The sequence below is a fragment of the Patagioenas fasciata genome, chromosome Z (assembly GCF_037038585.1).
Source record: "Patagioenas fasciata isolate bPatFas1 chromosome Z, bPatFas1.hap1, whole genome shotgun sequence".
Classification (NCBI taxonomy): domain Eukaryota; kingdom Metazoa; phylum Chordata; class Aves; order Columbiformes; family Columbidae; genus Patagioenas; species Patagioenas fasciata.
This window is the reverse complement of record NC_092560.1, coordinates 44393118-44414697: the sequence shown is the minus strand read 5'-3', so window position 1 is coordinate 44414697 and position 21580 is coordinate 44393118. Positions and strand designations below refer to the sequence as shown.

At 39.1% G+C, this 21580-nt stretch overlaps 2 protein-coding genes across 12 annotated transcripts in view; one reads left to right on the top strand and one right to left on the bottom strand.

The window, feature by feature from the left end:
* FAM174A (family with sequence similarity 174 member A) overlaps positions 1 to 21580 on the bottom strand; it is a 94776-nt gene that overhangs the window by 21315 nt on the left and 51881 nt on the right. The window contains exons 3-4 of one of the 6 annotated variants that reach the window (XR_011736688.1): positions 17787 to 17928; positions 12448 to 16208 (exon numbers count right to left, since the gene is read on the bottom strand). The exons of 4 other annotated variants lie outside the window; for them this stretch is intronic. Coding sequence is in view for 1 of the 2 variants with exons in the window: in XM_071802671.1 (XP_071658772.1) it covers positions 16196 to 16208 (13 nt within the window). In the remaining variant the exon portion in view is untranslated. Of the gene's footprint in view, positions 1 to 12447; positions 16209 to 17786; positions 17929 to 21580 lie in introns of those variants that run through there. One more of the 6 variants, XM_071802671.1, reaches the window with a different exon arrangement.
* The window catches only part of ST8SIA4 (ST8 alpha-N-acetyl-neuraminide alpha-2,8-sialyltransferase 4), a 134165-nt gene that overhangs the window by 109961 nt on the left and 2624 nt on the right, over positions 1 to 21580 (top strand). For 2 of the 6 annotated variants that reach the window (XR_010653203.2, XM_071802665.1), the window contains 2 exons: positions 14933 to 14981; positions 16121 to 21210. The exons of 2 other annotated variants lie outside the window; for them this stretch is intronic. Coding sequence is in view for 1 of the 4 variants with exons in the window: in XM_071802665.1 (XP_071658766.1) it covers positions 14933 to 14973 (41 nt within the window). In the remaining 3 variants the exon portion in view is untranslated. Of the gene's footprint in view, positions 1 to 7541; positions 7646 to 14932; positions 14982 to 16120; positions 21211 to 21580 lie in introns of those variants that run through there. 2 more of the 6 variants (XR_011736684.1, XR_011736683.1) reach the window with 2 other exon arrangements.

Sequence of the window (21580 nt, the reverse complement as noted above, 5' to 3'; positions counted from 1 at the left end):
CATGCCTTGCCCAGCCCCAGTGGGATGAGGAGGTGAATCAGGAAACAAAAGGCGAAACTCATGGGGTGGGATATGAACAGTTTAATAGAACAGCAAAAAAGAAAAGAAAAGAAATAACAGCAATAATAATGAAAGAATATACAAAGCAAGGGATACACAGCATAAATCTCTCAACACATGGTAATCCCAGTGTGCAGTTCACTTAAGCAGCAATCATGAACTCCCATCCACAGCTTGTGCTGAAACCTTCCCCCACTCCAATCCCAGACAGCAGCTCATGCTCAAAAAACCAATAGAATGGAATCACACAGTCCATGGAGCAAAGAGTGTCCCAGACTCACTTGGAACCACCAGCCAGCCCCCTTTTAAAACTGAGCATGACCTTATATGCGATTGAATACCACTTTGGCTACTGTGCTGGCTGTGTCATCCCCCCAGCTTCCTGTGGAAATGAAGCCTATCTCAGCTGACTCAGAACAAGCACAAATTAATTACCAACTCATTTATCCAGCTCACCACTGCAAAGGATAAAGTAGGTGGCAAGCGTGGCAAGGTGCATCAGACTTGACACATCAATAACTACTGTATGTTGATCCATATCGCAGTGCCATAATCTAGAATGGTATGTAACTAGAATGGTGTTGGCACTTTAGAATCACAGAATCATAGAATTGTTTTGGTTGGAAGACACCCTTGGGATCATCAAGTCCAACCTTAGCCTAACTCTAGCTCTAAACCGTGTCCCTAAGAACCTCGTCTAAATGCCTACACCACTTCCCTGGGAAGCATGTTCCAATACCTGACAACTCTTTCTATGAATAATTTTTTTCCTAATATCCAATCTAAACCTCCCCTGGCACAACTTGAGGCCATTTCCTCTCATCTTATCACTTGGGAGAAGAGATCAACACCCTCCATGCTACAATCTCCTTTCAGGTAATTGTAGACAGCGAAGAGGTCTCACCTCAGCCTCCTTTTCTCCAGGCTAAACAGCCCCAGTTCCCTTAACTGTTCCTCACATGACTTGTGCTCCAGGTCCCTCATCAGCTTCGTCACCCTTCTCTGAACTCTTTCTAGTACCTCAATGTCTTGCTTATGATGAGGTGCCCAAAACTGAACACAGTATTCAAGGTGGGGTCTCCCCAGTGCCAAGTACAGTGGCACAATCACTTCTCTAGTCCTTCTGGCCACACTATTCCTGCTACAAGCCAGGATGCTCTTGGCCTTTTTGTCCACCTGGACACACTGCTGGCTCATATTCAGCTGGCTGTCAATCAACATCCCCAGATCCCTCTCTGCCAGGCATCTTCCCAGCCACTCTTCCCTGAGCCTGTAACACTACCTGGGGTTGTTGATCTAGCATGTGGTCTTGTTAAACCTCATCCAATTGGCCTCAGCCAAATGATCCAGTCAGTCTGTGTTTGTATGACCTTCCTACCCTCCAGCAGGTCAACACTCCCACCCAATTTGGTGTCATCTGCAAGCTTACTAAGGGTGCACTCAATCCGCTCATCCAGATCATTGATAAAGAGATCAAACAGAACTGGTCTCAATACTGAGCCCTGGGGAACAGCACTCATGACCGGGCACCAACTGGATTTGGCTCCGTTCACCACAACTCTTCGGGCCCGACCCTCCAGCCAGTTCTTTACCCAGCAAAGGGTACACCCATCCAGCCCATGAGCTGCCATCTTCTTCAGGAGAATGCTGTGGGATACGGTGTCAAAGGCTTTACTGAAGTTTGAGTACACAACACCACAGCCTTTCCCTCATCTACTAGGTGGGTCACCTTGTCATAGAAGGAGATTAGGTTGGTCAAACAGGACCTGCTGTTACATATGTAACACAACAGCTACTTCACAGATCTAAGAAAATGCTTTAAATGATCCCAGTCTAATCACAGGTTCCTGCCATGACTTGTCTGGAGATTAGTAATATGCAGTTCCAGATACTTTAAAAATCTTTGCATGTGGGAAACGTGTATTTCCTGACTAAGACTGAACATGGTTGATTATGAAATGGAGTTTCTACGGGGCTACAGGAAACTAAAAAAATACAGCAGGGGCTATATCTCACTACAACAGAATGAAGAAGTAGCAATATACATATAATGGAAGCTCTTCCCTTTCCTTCAGAATTACTGTTTATTTTGTGTGTGCGTAAGCCACACAAAGATGGAGGGGGAAAGGAAGAACCTTTCTTCAGATGTACAGTAGCATTGCGAACTGTGTATACGAGAAAGGAAATATGTTCACCCTCACAGTGCTAAAAAAATTTCTACATTCTCTTAAGTCTCCAAAGCCTTTAACATATCTGCAAAACAAAAGAGGCAATCATCACCTTGACCTCACCTTGTATCAAAAAAGAAAAAAAAAAAAAAGAATGAAGCAAAGCTTTAGAAACCTCTAACAAATTGCATATAATCCTTATTTATTCATAAACTGTTGCATTTTATTTATACATGGATAGGCAGTAAATATGTTTAGAAGCCAACAGTACAAAAACTTAAAGCTGGTAGCATTTACTTTTCAATCCAAGGATTCTTAAGTTTGCAGTGACAAGATTTCCTATTTATATATTGGCAGCTCAGCTTTTGGCTGTACATACATGAATTTAGTATTAACTTTAAAGTGAGACTGTTCCAATTCTGCAAATTTACAGACATTCAAAATCTAGAAATAACACACTTTTAAATATTGAATGTGATAAGGACAAATGGCTGTCTAGACAGGAAATTTGTTATTCTACAATCCCCGGTAGGGTTGCCTCAGAGGTTTAGATATGGAGGGTATAGATACCTCCCAAAACAGAGTTAAGCTGGAATGGGATAAAACTTCACTTGAGAGACCTCTAAAGCGTTGATATTGCAAGGAAAAGAGGGAAGTTCTGGAGAACTGGAAGATGTCTACACCTTGTAATTGCAGAGTTTTATTCCTCTACCCTTACAACAGCAAAAGATGATGGGACCAAGTGGAGTCTGTGTGCTTTGATGACCCACTGTTTCTTTGTTCTATGACTCCTTGACAGGGTTCCTGAGGTCTGCTTTTCTGCTTTTTCTCCTAACCATTTTCTACAGAGTCACAGAATAACTAAGAAGATATATAATGTACTTTAACTTCAGGAAACTGACATACTAGGAAAATGTTGTCTCCCTGCAGCTGTTAGCATGTTTCCGATCAAATTCTCTACAACACAGAAGAGCTTTTCAATTGTTTTCTATTCTGAGCCCATTTTTGTGCTTCATTTTGCTAATTCCTAACTGACACGGAATTAGTTTCTTAATTTACTAATTGTGAATGTGCACTTGCACCTATTTTGTTTCATACGTTTAAAACACATACATAGATAGGTATAATTGATACATACATATAACACTAAGCTTTTGAAGTAAAATGTGCATATATTAAATAAACGTGTATATAAAACCCAACTGAACTGCATGTGATATTTCCTTCAGGATTTTTAGTTAGTTACAAAGCAGTGTCAATTTACTACTTTATTTTGTGTTAGGTGCTCTAAGTTAATTAATCCTAGTTTTTCTCCCTGCAAATTTTATCTTATTTTCTTCCTCAGGGGTGTAGAAGCCTTTGATGTGTAGACTGAGGTGAAAAAGGAAGCTTTTTATGACACGTTCTCTTACACAACAGACACTTCATTAGCTGTACGTTGTCGACAGCACTGTTCATCCTTACTAGGGCAATTATTCTGATTTTAGCAAGCATGTTCCCTTGTTATTTAAGTAGCCACTTCTTCTAGCATTTTTACTCATCACAGAGCAGTCCTTCAGCCTGGGTAGGTTCCCAGAGCTATGTAAGCTTTGCTGGAAAAAAGGATGATTTACCCCAGATGAGGTTAATGCCTCAACATGCAATCTCACACTGACACACTTCACCTCATTCCATTTCTGTCCTGTTTACTTCTCCAACAGAAGAAAATCACATAATGAAAGGAAGAAGTCAACAGTTTCAGATCAGACTGCAAAAGACTTTCCACACTGATATATAGGAGAAATGAAAGTCTTGCCCCTTCTTTCACTTCCTGGACCAGTGCTTATCTGGATAATGTGGAAAGACCAGAGAGAGGGAAGAGTGGTCACATGTGATGCAAGAGTTTACATTTGGAAATTTCATCTAATATTAGAAACACATCTTATCTTAAAGTGAGAGCACTGTTTTGTTTGGGGTTTGTTGTTTTGGTTTGGTTGTTTTTTTCATCTCAAGCTTATGAAAATTATTTAATTCTGTGAGGCTTGAGAAAACTTTAACTGTGCTGTGCTGTAGCAGCAGTATAACTTCTGCAGCATTCATATCAGCATGTAGAAAGATGCCCAACGGTCCTATAAATTTGGCTTCTCAGTAGGAGTGATCTTAGGTGCAACTGTAAATTTGGTTAAAAAAAAATTCCTAATTGAGAACAATTCAGCATATTTTTAAAACTAATGCCATAGTTTTTGATTTTTTTTTCCATAGAGCTTGATGTTGCTTCCTAAATTTAGAAACCAAAAATAAAGGACAGGTGGTCTTACTTTGAAAATAAGTTGAAACGTTATTTTAAAACAGTATATCTTTCAGACTAAAAACTTAATCAGATCTGTAGCTGTAGGTCAAGCAAAGAAAATTCTGTCTCTCCATATGAAATAAAAATTTATATTTTGTGCTGACTAGAAAATAGTAAGAACCCAGAAAAATTCCTACAGTTTATGATCTGGTTTTAGCAGAGGTAGAATTCACATGTTCTATACTGTGATATATTGACTAAAACTATGTAATAAGTGTTATTTGGACAAAATGCGGTATAGAAGCACTATAAAATGTAGATACGGAAAAAATCTCCTAAAATAACCTCTATTATTATTTTCACATATACTTAGCATTGCAAAATCAAATATACTTCATCTAAAGAAGTTGTTTTGCATCATACTTTACAAACTGTGTTACTACAGCTATGCTGGCTTCCATGAGCAGAGCTTTCTGTGTGTAAAATTAGACTATGCAAACTGTTTCTTAGGTTATTGTTAACTGATACCTAAAATATATATATATTATTATGAAAGAGAGGTGTGTTGCAAATAATTACTTTGATCTGATTAAATAAATAAAATTACTTCTACTTCCTCAAAGTAACTAAGAAGGGTCATGACTACTATTAAATTTGTTTGAGTAATGGAAATGTAAGTGGAAATATGAGAAGTTAAAGGGAACATGGAAATAAAATATTAGTCATTTGGGCACTGAAAAGAAAGGAAAGAAAGGAAAGAAAGAGAGAAAGAGAGAAAGAAAGAGAGAAAGAAAGAGAGAAAGAAAGAGAGGAAGAAAGAGAGGAAGAAAGAGAGGAAGAAAGAGAGGAAGAAAGAGAGGAAGGAAGGAAGGAAGGAAGGAAGGAAGGAAGGAAGGAAGGAAGGAAGGAAGGAAGGAAGGAAGGAAGGAAGGAAGGAAGGAAGGAAGGAAGGAAGGAAGGAAGGAAGGAAGGAAGGAAGGAAGGAAGGAAGGAAGGAAGGAAGGAAGGAAGGAAGGAAGGAAGGAAGGAAGGAAGGAAGGAAGGAAGGAAGGAAGGAAGGAAGGAAGGAAGGAAGGAGAGAAAAAGAAAAAACAAACAAAAAACACAAGAAAAGAAATAAGGCAGGTTAAGTTAAACACCAGGAAGGGGAAATGGATGACATAAATGCTGTGCCTGTGAGGACATCTCCTTTCCAGATGTTGTACATAACGTCTTTGAAACACAGTTTTTGCTGATAGAAATAAGAGAGAATCATAACAAATAGTGGAAATAAGTGATCTTTGGACTATGCCCAACTGTTACCCTATTCATGCTATCAGAAAAAACAACTGAATGCCTGTTTTGTTTTGAAGAATCCTGTGGAAGTATGCAACCAAAAAAATGCTGGCATCTCAGCCGTGAACTTAGATATTTATAAATACCAAAAAGATGTGTCTTCCTTCAGCATCCACACCATAATGGAACCCTTTGCTATCCTGTCAGTCTAAAACATAGGAAAAAGTGAGAAATTCTTCTTGTTGTACCACCCACAGAAACAAGGGTCCAAAGGAAAATCATGGTTAGAGATACTAACTAAAATGATGCCACGTGATATCTGAAATAGCAGTTTTTCATCCCTGCTTATTGCAGAGGTAGGAAGCTTTTGATCCCTGCTTATTGCTTTGGGAAATAGTCTTTCAGTGATATGGTCTATTTTTTTTGTTCTGCTTTGAATATCTTACTAACTCTGACAAAGACTACTGTGTCGCTAATCTATGCTTGTTCCTGAATGTATTCTAAGCCACCATGCAAACCAAAGAATTATTGTTTCTTCATATTTTTTGTAACTTTTTGTTTACTTACTACTGTCCATAATTTTGTAGTATGATTGAAATTATCTTAAAATATTACTGCATCCTCGGATATATTCCAGAAGTTACTAACTTAGTCACTACTCATTTTAAGTTTTGAGCATATACATAAAACCAGTTCACCATAAAAAGGAAGAGTGATAGTTGCAAGACCTTCCATATTCCAAGAGAATATTTAGGCAAGATAAGAGTTAGCTGTACCTGTTGCTTGAAAAATAGTACCCTAAAATTACGTCATTGCAGCACTGTATTGATGTCAAGCCCTGTCCCTCTGATATATAGGGTTACTGTTTCAGAGGGCTCATAATAGGTTTGATAACATCATACCTGTAGATTTCCAGGAACTGAATTAATTGATTCATTCCAGGTTGTTATTAATATATTATAGATTGATTTGATTTCAAGATTCAGAGATGGTGGTGTTCCATTTTTGTTCTATTATTTAATTAATTAGGATTTCAAGCTGTATGCACAGAAATATATAGTAAATTGTCAATAGAACACACAAATACATAGCTATCTTTCATTATAGGGTACATCAAAGATTTACAACAATTAGGTGAATTGTTCCATTTGTAAGACAGTCGTTCTGACTTTCAAATTCACATTGTTGTTGTTCTCAGTTTATTAATATTTTCACTCTAATATTTTTAGGTTCCTTTCTCCACTACTTCGCACCTTTACTGAACAAATTATTTGCAAAGTGTGTCTTTTGTTTTTATCTGAGGTTTTAAATAACTTCCAGATTCATTTGCTTGTCATCTAAAAAAGATTAATATTTGAAGGTTATCTGTGCCGTGCTATAAGGACTTTTGACAGTTCATAAAACATTGAAATTAAGCTTGGAGTCTTTGGTGCCAAAAGTAAACAACTCTTTTGAGCTTAAACGGATTTATTCATAACTATTAAAAACACAGAATCATAGAATGTCCTCAGTTGGAAGGGACCCACAAGGATCATCGAGTCCAACTCCTGTCCCTGTATATGACAACCCCACAGTTCACATCATGTGTCTGAGGGCATTCTCCAGTCTCTTCTTGAACACTGTCAGGCTTGGGGCGTGACACCTCCCTGGGGAGCCTGTTCCAGTGCTCCACCACCCTCTGGGTGAAGAAGATTTTTCCTAATGTCCAACCTAATCCTCTCCTGGCACATCCTCCTGCCATTCACTTGCGTTTTGTCATTGGTCACCAGGGAGAAGAGATCAGCGCCTACCCTACCTCCTCCCCTTGTGAGGAAGCTGTAGACCGTGATGAGGTCTCTCCTCAGTCTCCTCTTCTCCAGGCTGAACAAACCAAGTGAGTTTAGCGGCTCTCATATGGCTTCCCCTCCATACCCTTCGTGAACTTTGCAGCCCTCTTCTGGACAATCCCTGGTAGTTTTATACCCTTTTTATCCCGTGGCACCCAGAACTGCACACAGGGCTCCAGGTGAGGCCGCACCAGCGCAGAGCAGAGCAGGACAATCACCTCCCTTGCCCGGTTGGCAATGCTGTGCTTGATGCACAGAGGACACAGGTGGCCCTCTTGGCTGCCAGGGCACTGTTGGCTAACATTCAACTTGACGTCAGCCAAAAGCCCCAGATCCCTCTCTGCAGAACTGTTCTACAGCCTCTCATTGCCATGTCCCTGGTGCAAAATCTAGCACTTGTCCTTGTTGAACTTCATGTGGTTGGTGATTGCTCAGTTCTTCAGTTTGTCCAGATCCCTCTGCAGGGTCTCTCTGCCCTCAACAGTGTCAACAGCTCCTCCCAATTTTGTGTCATCAGCAAACTTAACTAAGCAATCCCTCAAGTCCTGTGTCCAAGTGATTTATGAAGACATTGAAGAGTGTTGGCTCCAAGATGGATCCCTGTGGAACCCCTCTACTGACTGATCACCAGCCCAACATAACGCCATTTATTAGAATCCTTTGAGCCCAGTCCATCAGCCAATTGCTCACCCACTGCTGGACATCTTGTCCATGAGGATGCTGTGAGAGACAGTATCAAAGGCTTTGCCAAAATCCAAAAATATCACATCGACAGGCTTTCCTTGGTCAACTAGGTGGGTAACCTTGTTGTAGAATGAAATTAAGTTGATCAGGCAAGACCTTGCCCTCATGAACCTGTGCTGGCTGGGACCAATGACTGTGTTGTCATTCAGAATCTCCTCCAACAGAAGAAAATATGCTAAGTAAACTGTCTCTGTGTGCATTTTCTGTATGCATGTGGGTTACAAAATTACAGGATGAGCCATCTGATATTTATTTATCATGTTTTCCACAACCCTAAGACACTTGAGTGAGATCTTCCCACTTCTCCTCACCTGAATTAAAACACTGAGTGATGAATATTTAGTATGAGGATTCACAGTCAGAAGTTCCCTCTGGAGTGAAACACCTAAATCATGTCTTAAAAACATCTATCTGCATTTATTGTGCAAAAGAACGGGAGAAGCAAAATACTACTTGAATATAGCACCCACTCCTCCCATTCCAATTTCAAACTGGTATCGGCTGCTTAAAATTCACATTTCAGCTGTTCCCAATAAATATGACCTTTTCAGAAAAAAAAAAAAAAAAAAAAAGGCACTTGTGTTTTGAAACAGAATGAGCAAATTAAGAGCTTGACATTTTGTGTAAAATGCTGGGCCTGTATCAGTTTACACAGAACTTTAAAGTGCAAACTGTACCTGGACATGCTTTCAACTTCCACATGTACACAAACAAGAAAGATGTGTGTGATTCAGAGGTGATTCATTTTTAAACACGCAGAAAGATTTTTAAATATGGAATTCATCACTGTTACTTAGAGCAGTGGAAGAACATTGCTTGAATTTTTTCTTCCACAGGGGGAGTTCAACTGTCCTGCTTTGCAGAACTTGAAAGAGTTATAGTGAAACATTTCAGTGAAAATATATGCAAAGCTTCAAATCCTTCTACATCTGTTTTGACTCTTTTAAACGCATGAGCAGTTCCAGGGAAATGGATGGAACATAAAACTAAATAAATTATTGTGCCTGGTAATTACCTCAGTGTGATCACTTACTATCAAAGTCTTCGCAGGAATATTTTACACTGAGGTTTCTTTGAAATTGCTTGAATCCCTTTCTTGGCAAAAAACAGTATTATTGCTGTCTGCAAGGGCTTATCAGACAAGCATCTCACATAATAACTTATGGTGGCTTTCAAAACTAGATTTCAGATCCAACCTTCATCATTTACAAAGTACTGTTCTTCCACTGAGACTGTTTCATGATGATGATGAACTCCACAAAGCATCATTCCATCACTGAATTACTAATCTGTCATAACTCTTTGTGTATAGGTTTTTCTTCTATTTTCTAAACAGAGATGTTTAAACACAATGACTCCGAATTTAATGAATTATTAGAAATTACTTTTCCTAGGTCTATTAGCTATTTCCTTAGTTAAATTATACATTAGGCAAAACCAAATAAAACCACCCAAAAGTGATTCCTAAATTAAAAATGAAATTAAAAAGGAAAAATTTGGCACATGGATAGACTTTACAACCATGATGGACTGCAGTCTGAAATGTGCTGTAAGATTCAAATCAATCTAGATGTTGGTTCTTCCTTCATAATTGTGGCCTTTGCAATTACACAGAATACCATGCATATCAAACCAGAAACCGTATTAGTGCTTTTCAGCAGCACAAATAAGAAGATACAAGGCAAACAACAAAAACCAAGCAAAATTTCTCAGTGACAGTGCTAGATCTGTATTAATCCCGTATAAAGCCTTGACATGAACTTGTGCGTTGTATAGGTCCTATGCTGATCCTCTGCAAAGAGGTGATCTTTTTATTCAGTTAAACCTCTTCTTATCATCCACTGAAATCTTATTAAACAAATAATTAAATCATTAAATAATTAAACAAACCCATTCCAACAGGTACATATCTTTCTTTTACTTGGGATACCAGAGCTGGATGCAGTGATCTCATGAAAGCAGAGTAGAGGGGGAGAATCACCTCCCTCGACCTGCTGGCCACACTTCTTATACAGCCCAGGATACGACTGGCTTTCTGGCATGCAAGCACATGTTGCTGTCTTATGTCCAGTTTTCTATCCACCCGTATTTCCAAGTTCTTCTCTGTAGGGAAGCTCTAAATCCAGTCCTCCAGCCTGTATTGATATTGGGGGTTTCCCTGACCCAGCTGCAGGATGTTTCATTTGGCCTTGCTGAACTTTATGAGATTCACATGGGCCCACTTCTCAAGGTTGTCAAGGTCCCTCTGGATGGCATCCCATTCCTTCAAGGGAATCAACTGCACCACTCAGCTTGGTATCATCTGCAGACTTGTTAAGGGTGCACTCTAGTCCCAGTGTTTATGTCATTGATGAAAATATTCAATAACATTTTCCCCAGTACAGCCCCTTGAGGGACACTACTTGCTACTGGTTTCCACTTGGACATGGAACCATTGACTGTAACTCTTTGGCATGGTCATCCAGCCAGTTCCTTATCCATCTAATAGTCCATCCATTAAGCCCATATCTTTTCAATTCAGAGCTAAGAATATTGTGGGGGACCATATCAGAAGTCTTACAGAAGTTTACAGAGATGACACCTATGGGTCTCTCCTTGTCTCAGAAGGTGATCCACAACAGTCAACAGCAGGAAATTGTTAATTGGCTTAATAAAAACCCGAGGAGCAAGATCTGACTGCAGCCCTCTCTATCTCCAGATTAGCCACCACTTTTACCTCAGAGGACATCTAGCACCTAATGTCCTAAACTCCCCTTTGAAGTCAGATGTTTATGTCTGGCCTTTCTCTGAAAACACTTCTAGCAGCAACAGGCACACTTTTTTTATTCAATATTTCACCTTTGCCATTTATTTTTTTGCATAGGGAAATTTGAACAGGTTCCTCTCTGTCCCCCACTCCCACTCTCCTCTGCTTTCTGCACCTGAATACAACAGAGGCTCTTACTGTGTGATGGGTTTGAAAACCACCTTGGTGACATGCATTCAAGTCTGGAGTTGTGTCAGGTTCCTATTTTGCACAGAACATTGAGCAGGCTAGGGACAAGGAGACCTCCTAGCTTCTCTTTTTAGGCATTTTCTGAATGAGGAAAGAGATAGTGAGTCTCACTACCTGATACAACAAGGATTTAGCCATTCATCATCAAGTGGGCAAGAAGACTTGTCACTCCTGAGAATGAGGATGAGTAAAGCATTCCTAGGGCCTCTTTCGGTGTCAAGAAACTTCCCTCCAGGTGTTATGCAATGACACTGGAAACAGCTGAAATAGCATGTTTGAACCTCTCTCCATCCTGTTACTTCAGCTCTCTTATTATAGGCCTCCTAGTTGCATTTTCCCATCCGTCAACTGAGTTGATTTAACATACCCGATGAGAAGGGTACGTCTGAGCAGTGCATCAGAACTGCAGACCCCACGTCAGAGCTCTTGTGATGCCTTATCTGGGGGGTCTGCCACCTGGAGTGGGTGGGATTTCTGAAAAGATGTTGGTAAACCATTCAATGTGTACCTGCAACTACATCTGCAATGTATCACTCTTTAATAGTGTTCTGCTATTCAGGCAGCTGACTGCCTTGTATATTTTCTTTCTATTTCCAAAGCCTGTTATCTTTTGGAGAAGCAGACACTCTCAGTCAGCATCGCTGTGAAAAATCTTGGGGGAAGCACAAGAAACAGATAATTTTTTTAAGTGCAACCAAAAAAAAAAAAAAAAAAAATCCCAAAACCTGCTTTTCTGAGCCCTCTGTCCCAGCTGAGGGACCTATATTTGAAGCACTTTGTGAGACCTGTACAAAAACAAAGGTTTGGATAACTAAAGGTTATGTACATCAATTCTATTTAGTTGACTTCTTGTATAGTTCACATTTCTGTTAAGTTAGTTAATTAACAGATCTTTCAAATCACCGTTGCACTGCATTCTCTGGAGCTAGCCAAGTTTTGGTTCCCAATCCTTATAAGGCAGGAAGAGCCCTCTTGGACACTATCTTTTGCTCCAGAAAGAAGTAACTATGCAGCATCTAATTGAGATAGTGTAGGTATTCTATTAGTGTTATAATTTTTTCCCTCAAGGAGACCGTCATGGACACACCCCAAAACAACTCCAAGCAAATGTAAGCTTAAACCAACTTTAATTCAGAACCAAAACCAAACGACAGACCAAAACCAAACAACAGAAACCAACACAAATGGTGAGGGTAATCTGAAATCAATCAGCAACTTTTAATAAACTGCAGGTTCAATATACCAGTTGGGTATATTATTACCATATGACCACACAAAAATGGTGCTCCACAGCATGCACACATTCACCGAAGAGAGAAACCTCTCTCAGTCAAGGGTACCAAGAATCCATTGTCCGCGGCAGAGGGGGCAGAGTGAAGTGTTCAGTCAAGGATATATCCAGAGATACAATCACCAAGTAGAAGGTGAGGGCTCTTAGTCGTGGAAATTCTTCTTAGAAGGTGTCCCTGATTTAAGGGGAAGTCTTCATTCACAGTCTTACTGCTTTGAGGAGACCTCTCCAAAGAGGTCTTTGTCACGTGGCCCATTTTATAGCAGGGTTGGATCTGTCTGTGGTCACTATGAGCGTGGTCCAGAAGCTTTTCTGGGCTTGGGACACCTCACTGGCTGAGGACCCTGTCTGTTGACCTAGCCAGGGGGAGGTGTGATTGAAGGCTCCAAGCCCCGGGTCGAGGGGACCTGAGGTCAGCATCAACTGAGGTGTGTACATTGGGACAGCCACAGTGGGGCACAATAAGTGCTTAAAGAGCCATCAGCTATTGAAAGTTCTGGGCCTTATCTGGGTGAGTGCAACTGCCACAGGGACGACCTGTTTAACCCATGAGATTAGGCTGATGCTATGTTTCTTTACATCAGGAAAGCCTAATACATACAACCTTTCAAACATTTCTGTAAGTCTATATCATACATATCCACAGCTTGCAATGCCTGTTACTGTTGTAAGATTTTGAATTTAGGCCTCTAAGGTTATGCTCACCTTCACAAATAGAGTGCATTTGTAGGGAAGAAAAAAAAAGACAATTGAGACTCCACTGTCCATACTATATGCATTTCAGGAGTTTACCTCAGACTAGCTCCACTCTGGTTCCAAGGACTAAATAACCATCAGTGTTAGACCGCTATAGATGCATTCTCAGAAGGCATCTTCTGTCTTCTTTGCATCTTGTAATTCAGTGATGTGAACTAAAACATACTAAATGGGGACAGTTATGAGTTTGTTTCAAAAGTGCACTCCTGCTAACAGCAAGATTACACAGAGTAATTGAAGTTTCTAAAACAAACCATTAAGTTTGTAGTCATCCTCTCCCAGTAATTTGATTTTCTAAAAGGCAGCACCAAAAACTTGTCTAAACACTCTGTCATTCCTTATTTACATGACATGACTGAGACATGCCATACACATAGTCTCTTGCCTAGTCCAAGTTAAAAGATACTAAAACTAACAAAAAAGTCTTTGCACCTTCAAGAAAAATATTTTTGGTTCTGTCATAAAAGCATCAATGAAATCACATTGCTTTTTTAAGTTTTAATTTTAAGATCTTTTAATTTTGTATACATGTAACATAATTCTGATAGGTAAAATAGTTTGCATAGGAAATATCTTTGTAGTAAGTATTTCATGCCACTAAAATGCATAGATACCTTTTTTTTTTACTTCTTTTTTGTTGTTGTTCTTAAAAGAGGTAATGTGTCAAATTGTATGCACTGTGTAAAAATGCCACACAAAAGCAGCTGGCAATATTCCTTGCTCTCACTTCTGTCATAAGGATCAGATCCCTGTTTTCTCTCAGGAATTTTCTAGCTGCAACTGCTATGATGTTCGCTACATGAGTGACAAATACTTAATCCTCTGTAGAACAAGGTTCAAAACATGACCAGGTTGGAAAGCACCAGGTCCTACCCTGACAATATTTTGTTACCAAAACAACTCAAGCCCTGACCCCTTGGCTTTATCCAAGGAGGGTGTCTCAGAGAACCAGCTTTCACACCTGATGTGTGTGACCATGGGTTGAGGAATGCTATAGCTAAGACCCATGGAGGACTGGAGGAGGAGATGTGCGTGATCCATGGCTGCAGTACCAGTGATACAATAAGCCCTACTAGTACTGTTCAGGTGCTTGTGAGTACTGTCACTGATGATACTAGTTGAAGAGAAGAATCAACAGAAGTGAACTGCTGTGATTTATAGGTGTTTCTGTATCACAGGATATAGATCCTATTTTCGGTTTGCATCCAAGAAAATGTCATTTGAACAAGTATTCAATGCCTATATGTATTACATAAAAAAAAGCTGCAAAATTTCCACACCCCTTATCTGCCAATGCTGCTTAAAAGTCATTAGCCTTTGCTGTTGTTTAGACTTTCCCTTTAATTAGTTTTCACATTACATTCTCTTTAATTACTCCAAGTAAGATAAAATTAGAAAAGTTTAATACATTCCACTTGTGCAATGATCTGAATCATTTGTGGAAGGTGCTGTATGATTAAGATAGGTTTGTTGCTGATGTACCATTTTCCATTTGATTACTGTTCATGTATTGCTATGTCTAATTCAGAGTCCTTTTGTATTTTGTAGATATTTCTTTGAGGTGTGCTACAAAAGCCCTCAGATATTGAAAAAGCAGGTAGGAAAAATTCTGAAAAATTTATTCTATTCAAAACAGAGAAACCAACTGGTTTGTTGTGATGTGTTTGTGTGTTTGTTGGTTTGGTTTGTTTTTTTTTTCGAGAGGGATGTTTAATAATTTGTCATCTTAATATATATTTCTAATAATAATTAAACTCTTCTTTTGGACATGTACAGGCAGCGGATTCTAACTTGTTACATATCATTGCTTTTTGCTCTGAGGAATATAAAGGTTACTGAAATAAATTGTATTTTAATGAAGCCCATCACCATAAGAATTGCTATACTATCCTTTATACTAATATATTTCTTCAGAGCCTTCATGAAAGGTTACAAATAAAACATTGGCAATTAATTTTAATATTAATTAATTATTAATATTAATTTTCTTATTTTCCTTTATATTTGATGGAGTAATTTGTTCTTTATTTACTATATCATACAGAGAAAACAGAAAACCCTGTTTCAGATGTAACACAGTTTTGACAGTGTTGATTCAAACACAAAAACTAGACCTATTTATTTGAAGCAAATATAAAAAACAAAACCAAACTGAAATAATATTTTAGCAATCGCAGTGTCAGTATGTGTGAGGGATGATCCACCTGATAATTTATATAAGTTTTCATGCTTAACTAACACAAATCAAGCACATAATTATATTTGAACATATATTCTTATTCTAATGCAGTAAAATATGGGTACAGTTGTAGAATTACAAAACTTGAACTGACACCTGATAGGTTAAAGTCTTTGAAAGTTTAGCCCTTAATAAAAAACTTACACATTCCCAGGAAAAAGTAAGGACCTCATTTTTTCAACATAATGATTTTCCTCTTTTTATGTATCAGCAATTATTCCATTCTTTTGTTTCTTACTATAAGGTAAAAAAATGATTTCAACCTGAACTAGTGCTTATGGATCATTAAAACTGGAGTTGGTTTTTAACTGCTCTTGGCTTTTAACAAGATATTCAAGTGTGCGCTTTAAACACAGCCATACCTTCATCAAACAGCTTTATTAAACATTCTAGGATTTCTTCATGCTTTTGCAATGAAGAGTAGATGGTCTTGCAACAAGACCTGGTTCCAGGTTTCTTGCTATTTCCAGCAAATATCCTCCTTCTCTCCTTCACAGTCCTTTCTGGGACAGCGTACCATAAGAAAAGAAAAGCAAAGCTGCTTCTGCTCAGGTATGCCATCTAAGACACTGTCAGCTACTGGATCTGTAAAGAAGAGGTAGAAACAGGCAAGTACAGACAGTCCCTCAGTCAGAATTCCTACTATGGTCTTCTGTTCTCATGGTTATCCCATATCAATGGATTTTTGCTTTCTGAATTTGTTAAGTGCGTATGTTTTCCAGGCACAATATCCTGTGGCAAAATGTCTGGCAATCAGTTTTCACTTCATGCTAGGTAGAAAATGCCTTCCTTTGAGGTCTGATGTCTTACTTTAGGAGGTTATGGTAAGTGGTAAACAACTCATCTGTGAGTTTGCATCATATTTATGACTTCATAGACATTGATTGAAAGGGATGTTTCTGTAAGGAACTCTCAAGAATGGTTACTTTATTCTGAGTATAATGCTAAGTAATATTGCATTCTGTCCATTTTTTAAAATTTTCCAAAAAGTAGATTCCAAACAAATTTTGTTTTGAAACAATCAAAGGAGCTCTGAGAACTGAGAGCTCTACTAGTCTCCCAGGACTTTCCATCTTCTGGCTGTATGGCAGAGAGATGGGAATTTTAAAGTTTCTACTTCAGAGAAATCCAGATCTTTGATTTTGCCACCCTACACCACCTATCTGATTAAGTGGTTACAGTTTGAGCTCCTCCACAAATCCCAGAGAAATTATTACATTCCAAAATGAATTCATCTAAGTTCCTACAGGAGCACCTATACGAACCTGAGAACCCAAAATACACCTGGATATTTTTGCATGCAAAGTGGATGCAAAACTGTTCAAACTCACTTTCTTTTGCTGGTGTGTAAACCAAAAACATGGTAGAGACACACATGAAGAAAAAATCTTGAGCTGCATTGTCCTCTAATATCATGCAGCTAAGTTAAAGACCATCTGATCTTGCAAAGAAATGGCTGTGTGAAAGCCAATGAGCAAACTGAACTGAAACCATACAGCAAAAAAGCATCAGAGGAAGGCAGGTTGAACCACCTTGGAAAATGTCACCTTTGATTCTCTTTTAGGGTGTTCCTCCAAGAACTGGATAAAGCTGTAAAATCTAACATTGTAGACTCATAAAGACATGATGATATTTATGTCTAAAAAACATAACCAAAAATGGAGCCAAGGCTGAGTTCCCATTGAGTTTTAGCACTATCATAAGCAGAGTCCAGCAACTACAAAAATAACCTAAAAAAGAAAAAAAAAAAGGCCTATACATGACCCTTATCTCTCACTTTCTCAAATAAAAAGCTTCAGCACTTCCAGTTTCTTATTCATATGAAAGCCTCTGTGAGCATCTAAAAGATAAGTATCTGACAGAGGTTTAAGGTTTTTTATCATGTGGAAATTATAACTTGCCTAAAAGAAAAAACAACACATATTAAAAGCTCTGCAGGCAGTAAGTTAGACTAGAACTGCACCTAGAAATTTTCGTGTCTGGCAGTTGACAAAGGATTTTTTGAAACAGGTACACACTTCAGTGCATTGTTAGTTGCAACTAGTATTTCACCTTTAATCTTGTTCCAATATTATTATGGTCTTCTAAAGGAATGAGAGATTAGTAAGGTGTTCATCTTTCATAAATCCTGATTGTATCAAATATGTAGTATATCTTACTGACCTGATGAGAAATCCAATCCTTGGTCTTTTTCTGTCATGCCTTCAGCCTGTGAGAAGTGCTTTGTTGAAATCTCAATGTGTTCAATTTTGACAGGCAGTTCCATAACTAATTCCTTTCTTGAAAAGCTGATGTGGTCCAGTCCCTACAAGATTTTTTCTGTCTGTAAGGTATGAAGCTAAATCAAACAGAATACAACTTCTTCTTTAGATATCTCTTTTTTCATGGTTTAGCAGGAAAACAAGGTTTCTATCTGGCAGTTTCATATGTGGGATATTTATCTAGGGTAAACGGAGATTTAGGAAACCATTGTAGTCAAATGCTTCAAGAAGTCAGTAGTTTAAGATTTTAATATGTACTTAATCTAAGCTTGTTTTTGTTTTCATAAAAGTAGTGTTCAGTGCTTTGCAATGTAATGTTCAGGCACAAATACCTAGAATAATCCTCTTGATTAATTTGGCAGAATTTTCTTCCTATTACCATTAATATTTTGCTGTTAGTAGCTTTATTTCTCTGAAAAAGTGCACCTTTTAATAGCGAAGACACTTACAGAAAGATGACTTTGGAGCAGAATAAAGATATTTACTCTCATACAGCTGGAGGTCTCAGTTTTGCAAACTGTATAAGGCACATACAAGACAACCAAGTGACCAGGCCCAGTCAGCATGGGTTTATCAAGTCCTGCTTGACCTGATCTCCTTCTACTAGAAGGTGACTCACCTAGTAGATGAGGGAAAGGCTGTGGATTTTGTGTACTTAGACGTCAGTAAGGTCTTTGACACTGTATCCTACCTACAACATCCTCCTGGAGAAGCTGGCAGCTCATGGCCTGGATGGCCATGAATGGTGAACGGAGTCAAATCCTGTTGGTGGCCAGTCACGAGTGGTGTTCCCCAGGGCTCAGTATTGGGGCCAGTTCTGTTTAACATCTTTATCAATGATCTGGATGAGGGGATTGAGTGCACCCTCAGTAAGTTTGCAGATGACACCAAATCAGGTGGGAGTGTTGGTCGGCTGGAGGGTAGGAAGGTCATACAGTGGGATCTGAACCAGCTGGATCATTGGGCTGAGGCCAATTGTATGAGGTTTAACAAGACCAAGTCCTGCATTTGGGTCACAACAACCCCAGGCAGCACTACAGGCACAGGGAAGAGTGGTTGGAAAGCTGCCTGGCAAAGAGGGATCTGGAGGTGGCGGTTGACAGCTGGCTGAGCACGAGCCAGCAGTGTGCCCAGGTGGAGAAAAAGGCCAAGAGCATCCTGGCTTATATCAGGAATAGCGTGGCCAGCAGGACTAGGGAACTGATTATCCCCCTGTACTCGGCACTGGGGAGACCCGACCTTGAATACTATGTTCAGTTTTGGGCACCTCATTATAGGAAAGACATTGAGGTACTAGGAGTTCAGAGAAGGGTGATGAAGCTGGTGAGGGGCCTGGAGCACAAGTCATGTGAGGAACAGTTAAGGGAACTGGGGCTGTTTAGCCTGGAGAAAAGTAGCAAGTGATAGGACAAGAGAAAATGGCCTGAATTTGCACCAGGGGAGGTTTAGATTGGATATTATGAAAAAACTATTCACAGAAAGGGTTGTGAAGCAGTGGAAATGGCTACCCAGGGAAGTGGTGGAGTCACCATCCCTGGAGGTACTTAAAAGGTGATGAGGTTCTTAGGGACATGGTTTAGCGCTAGAGTTAGGTTATGGTTGGATTTCATGATCCTGAGGGTCTCCTCCAACCAAAATGATTCTATGATTCTATGATTATGTATCAAATGGTTGGGAGAGGATGGAAATTGACTCCAAGAGTTTAGAAACTTCCATTTCTCTGTGTAATCTTGTTCTTAGCAGGAGAAAATTGAATAATTCAGATTCTCCTCTAAATCTCTTTGGAAACATTCTTTTTCTGTCATCCTATTACTAAATTATGTTGATTATATCAATAACAATTTATAGAAATGACACTGTGCATTAGCAAACATTATATGCCCTTTGCTAATTTATTACATCCATTAAAATTGGGGGGTCATTCTATAATCAGAAATCTAAGTAAGAAAATATTGTGTTAATTGTTCATAAAGTAAAATGTCAACGCTATCAAAAATAATTAAATATTTAATGCAAAAATAATTGTAAAACCCATTTAATTATGCTCTTCTCCTTTTAAATTCCGTGTGCTGGCTTTCTCTTGGCTTTTTAGTCAAGTTCATATTTTGTGTTTCCACCTAGAAGCAGCCCATTATACAAATAGACTGGAAACCTTTTATAATTTGCATTTATCAAAGCGATTTTGCTTTTGAATTTGGCATTTACTAAAAAACTTGCCTTTATGCAAAACAACTCTTACCAGCTCTGCTTCTGTGACTGCTCATTTTTTTTGAAGCTTGAACAACTGTCAGTAATAGATTTTAACAACTTCCTTTAATTGTTTCTAGCAAAGACAAAACAAAATAAACCTCTTTCCCCCAAATTCCTAGAAAAAATTATAAATACACCATATCACACATTTTTTACAGCAGTTGTGAAGAACAGACTTCAACCATATTTTTACTTGAAGAAATGTGTGGCTAGTTTCCTTTTCTTCAGTCACTTGTACAGTGGATGTGCTGTAACTTACTGTAATGTAATGTAATTATTTTGCCTTTTAAATTCCAAGTCAGGAGTGATCCATTTAATCCATGCAAACTGACTTTTGGAGTGTGCTTCTGTTATACAAAGCTGGACAACTGCAATGCAATGCAGACTCTGCACCTGGGACAGAGTAATGCTGAACATAAGGAAAAATTGGGAGAGGAGTGACTGAAGAGCAGGCCTGCAGAAAGGGAGCCGGGGGTCCTGGTTGACAGCAGGATCAATATGAGTCAGCAGTAGGACTCCTGGCAGCCCAGAAAGCAAATCTCTACATCCTGGCGTGCATCAAACACAGCATAACCAGCTGGTCAAAAGAGGACATTATCCTGCTGTATTTAGTGGTGGTGTGGCCTCACCTTGAGTGTTGTATGCAGTTCTGGGCTCCAAAGTTTGTCTGTCTTTAAAAAACAATGTTAAGGTCCTTGAATGCATCCAGAGGAGGGCAATCTTGCTGGTGGAAGGACCGGAAAGCATGTCCTGTGAGGAGTGACTGAGAACTCTGAGTTTGTCTAGTTTGGAGAAAAGGAGGCTGAGGGGAAACCTCATTGCTCTCTGCAGCTTCCCATGGAGGGGAAGTAGAGAAGGAGGTGCTGATCTCTTCTTCCTGGTACCAGTGACAGAATGCCTGGGAATCATTCAAAGCTGCACCAGTGGAGGTTTAGACTGGACATAGGGAAGCATTCCTTTACCAACAGGGACCTTTACCAACAGGAACACACTTCCTAGAGAGGTGGTCAGTGCCTCACACCTGTCAGAGTTTAAGAGGCATTTGGACAGTGAATTATTAAAATGTCTAAAATCTATTTCTGTTTCTTGAGAACCTTCATTACTGAATATTAATTGTGTTGGAAGTATGGATCTAAAAAAAAAAAAATCACATTTATACAGATTTTTACCATGCACAAACCCTAAAAAATGCTGGGACCAAGTAGTCTAACAACTTAACAGGAATAAAACTTTCTTCAAATGTCTGCATACCTATTGTGTTTACAAAAGTCAGCATGACAGTCGTGTACAATGTTTTCCCAATTTCTGCATCAGAAGCTTCATACATAATGACAGTGTGGGCAGTTTTATAGGAACATGCACTGCTAGTTGGGCCAAAGGAAAAAAAGAATTCCATATTCAGTTAAACTAATACATTCTGGTTTCCAGTGTAACACTCCTCCACAA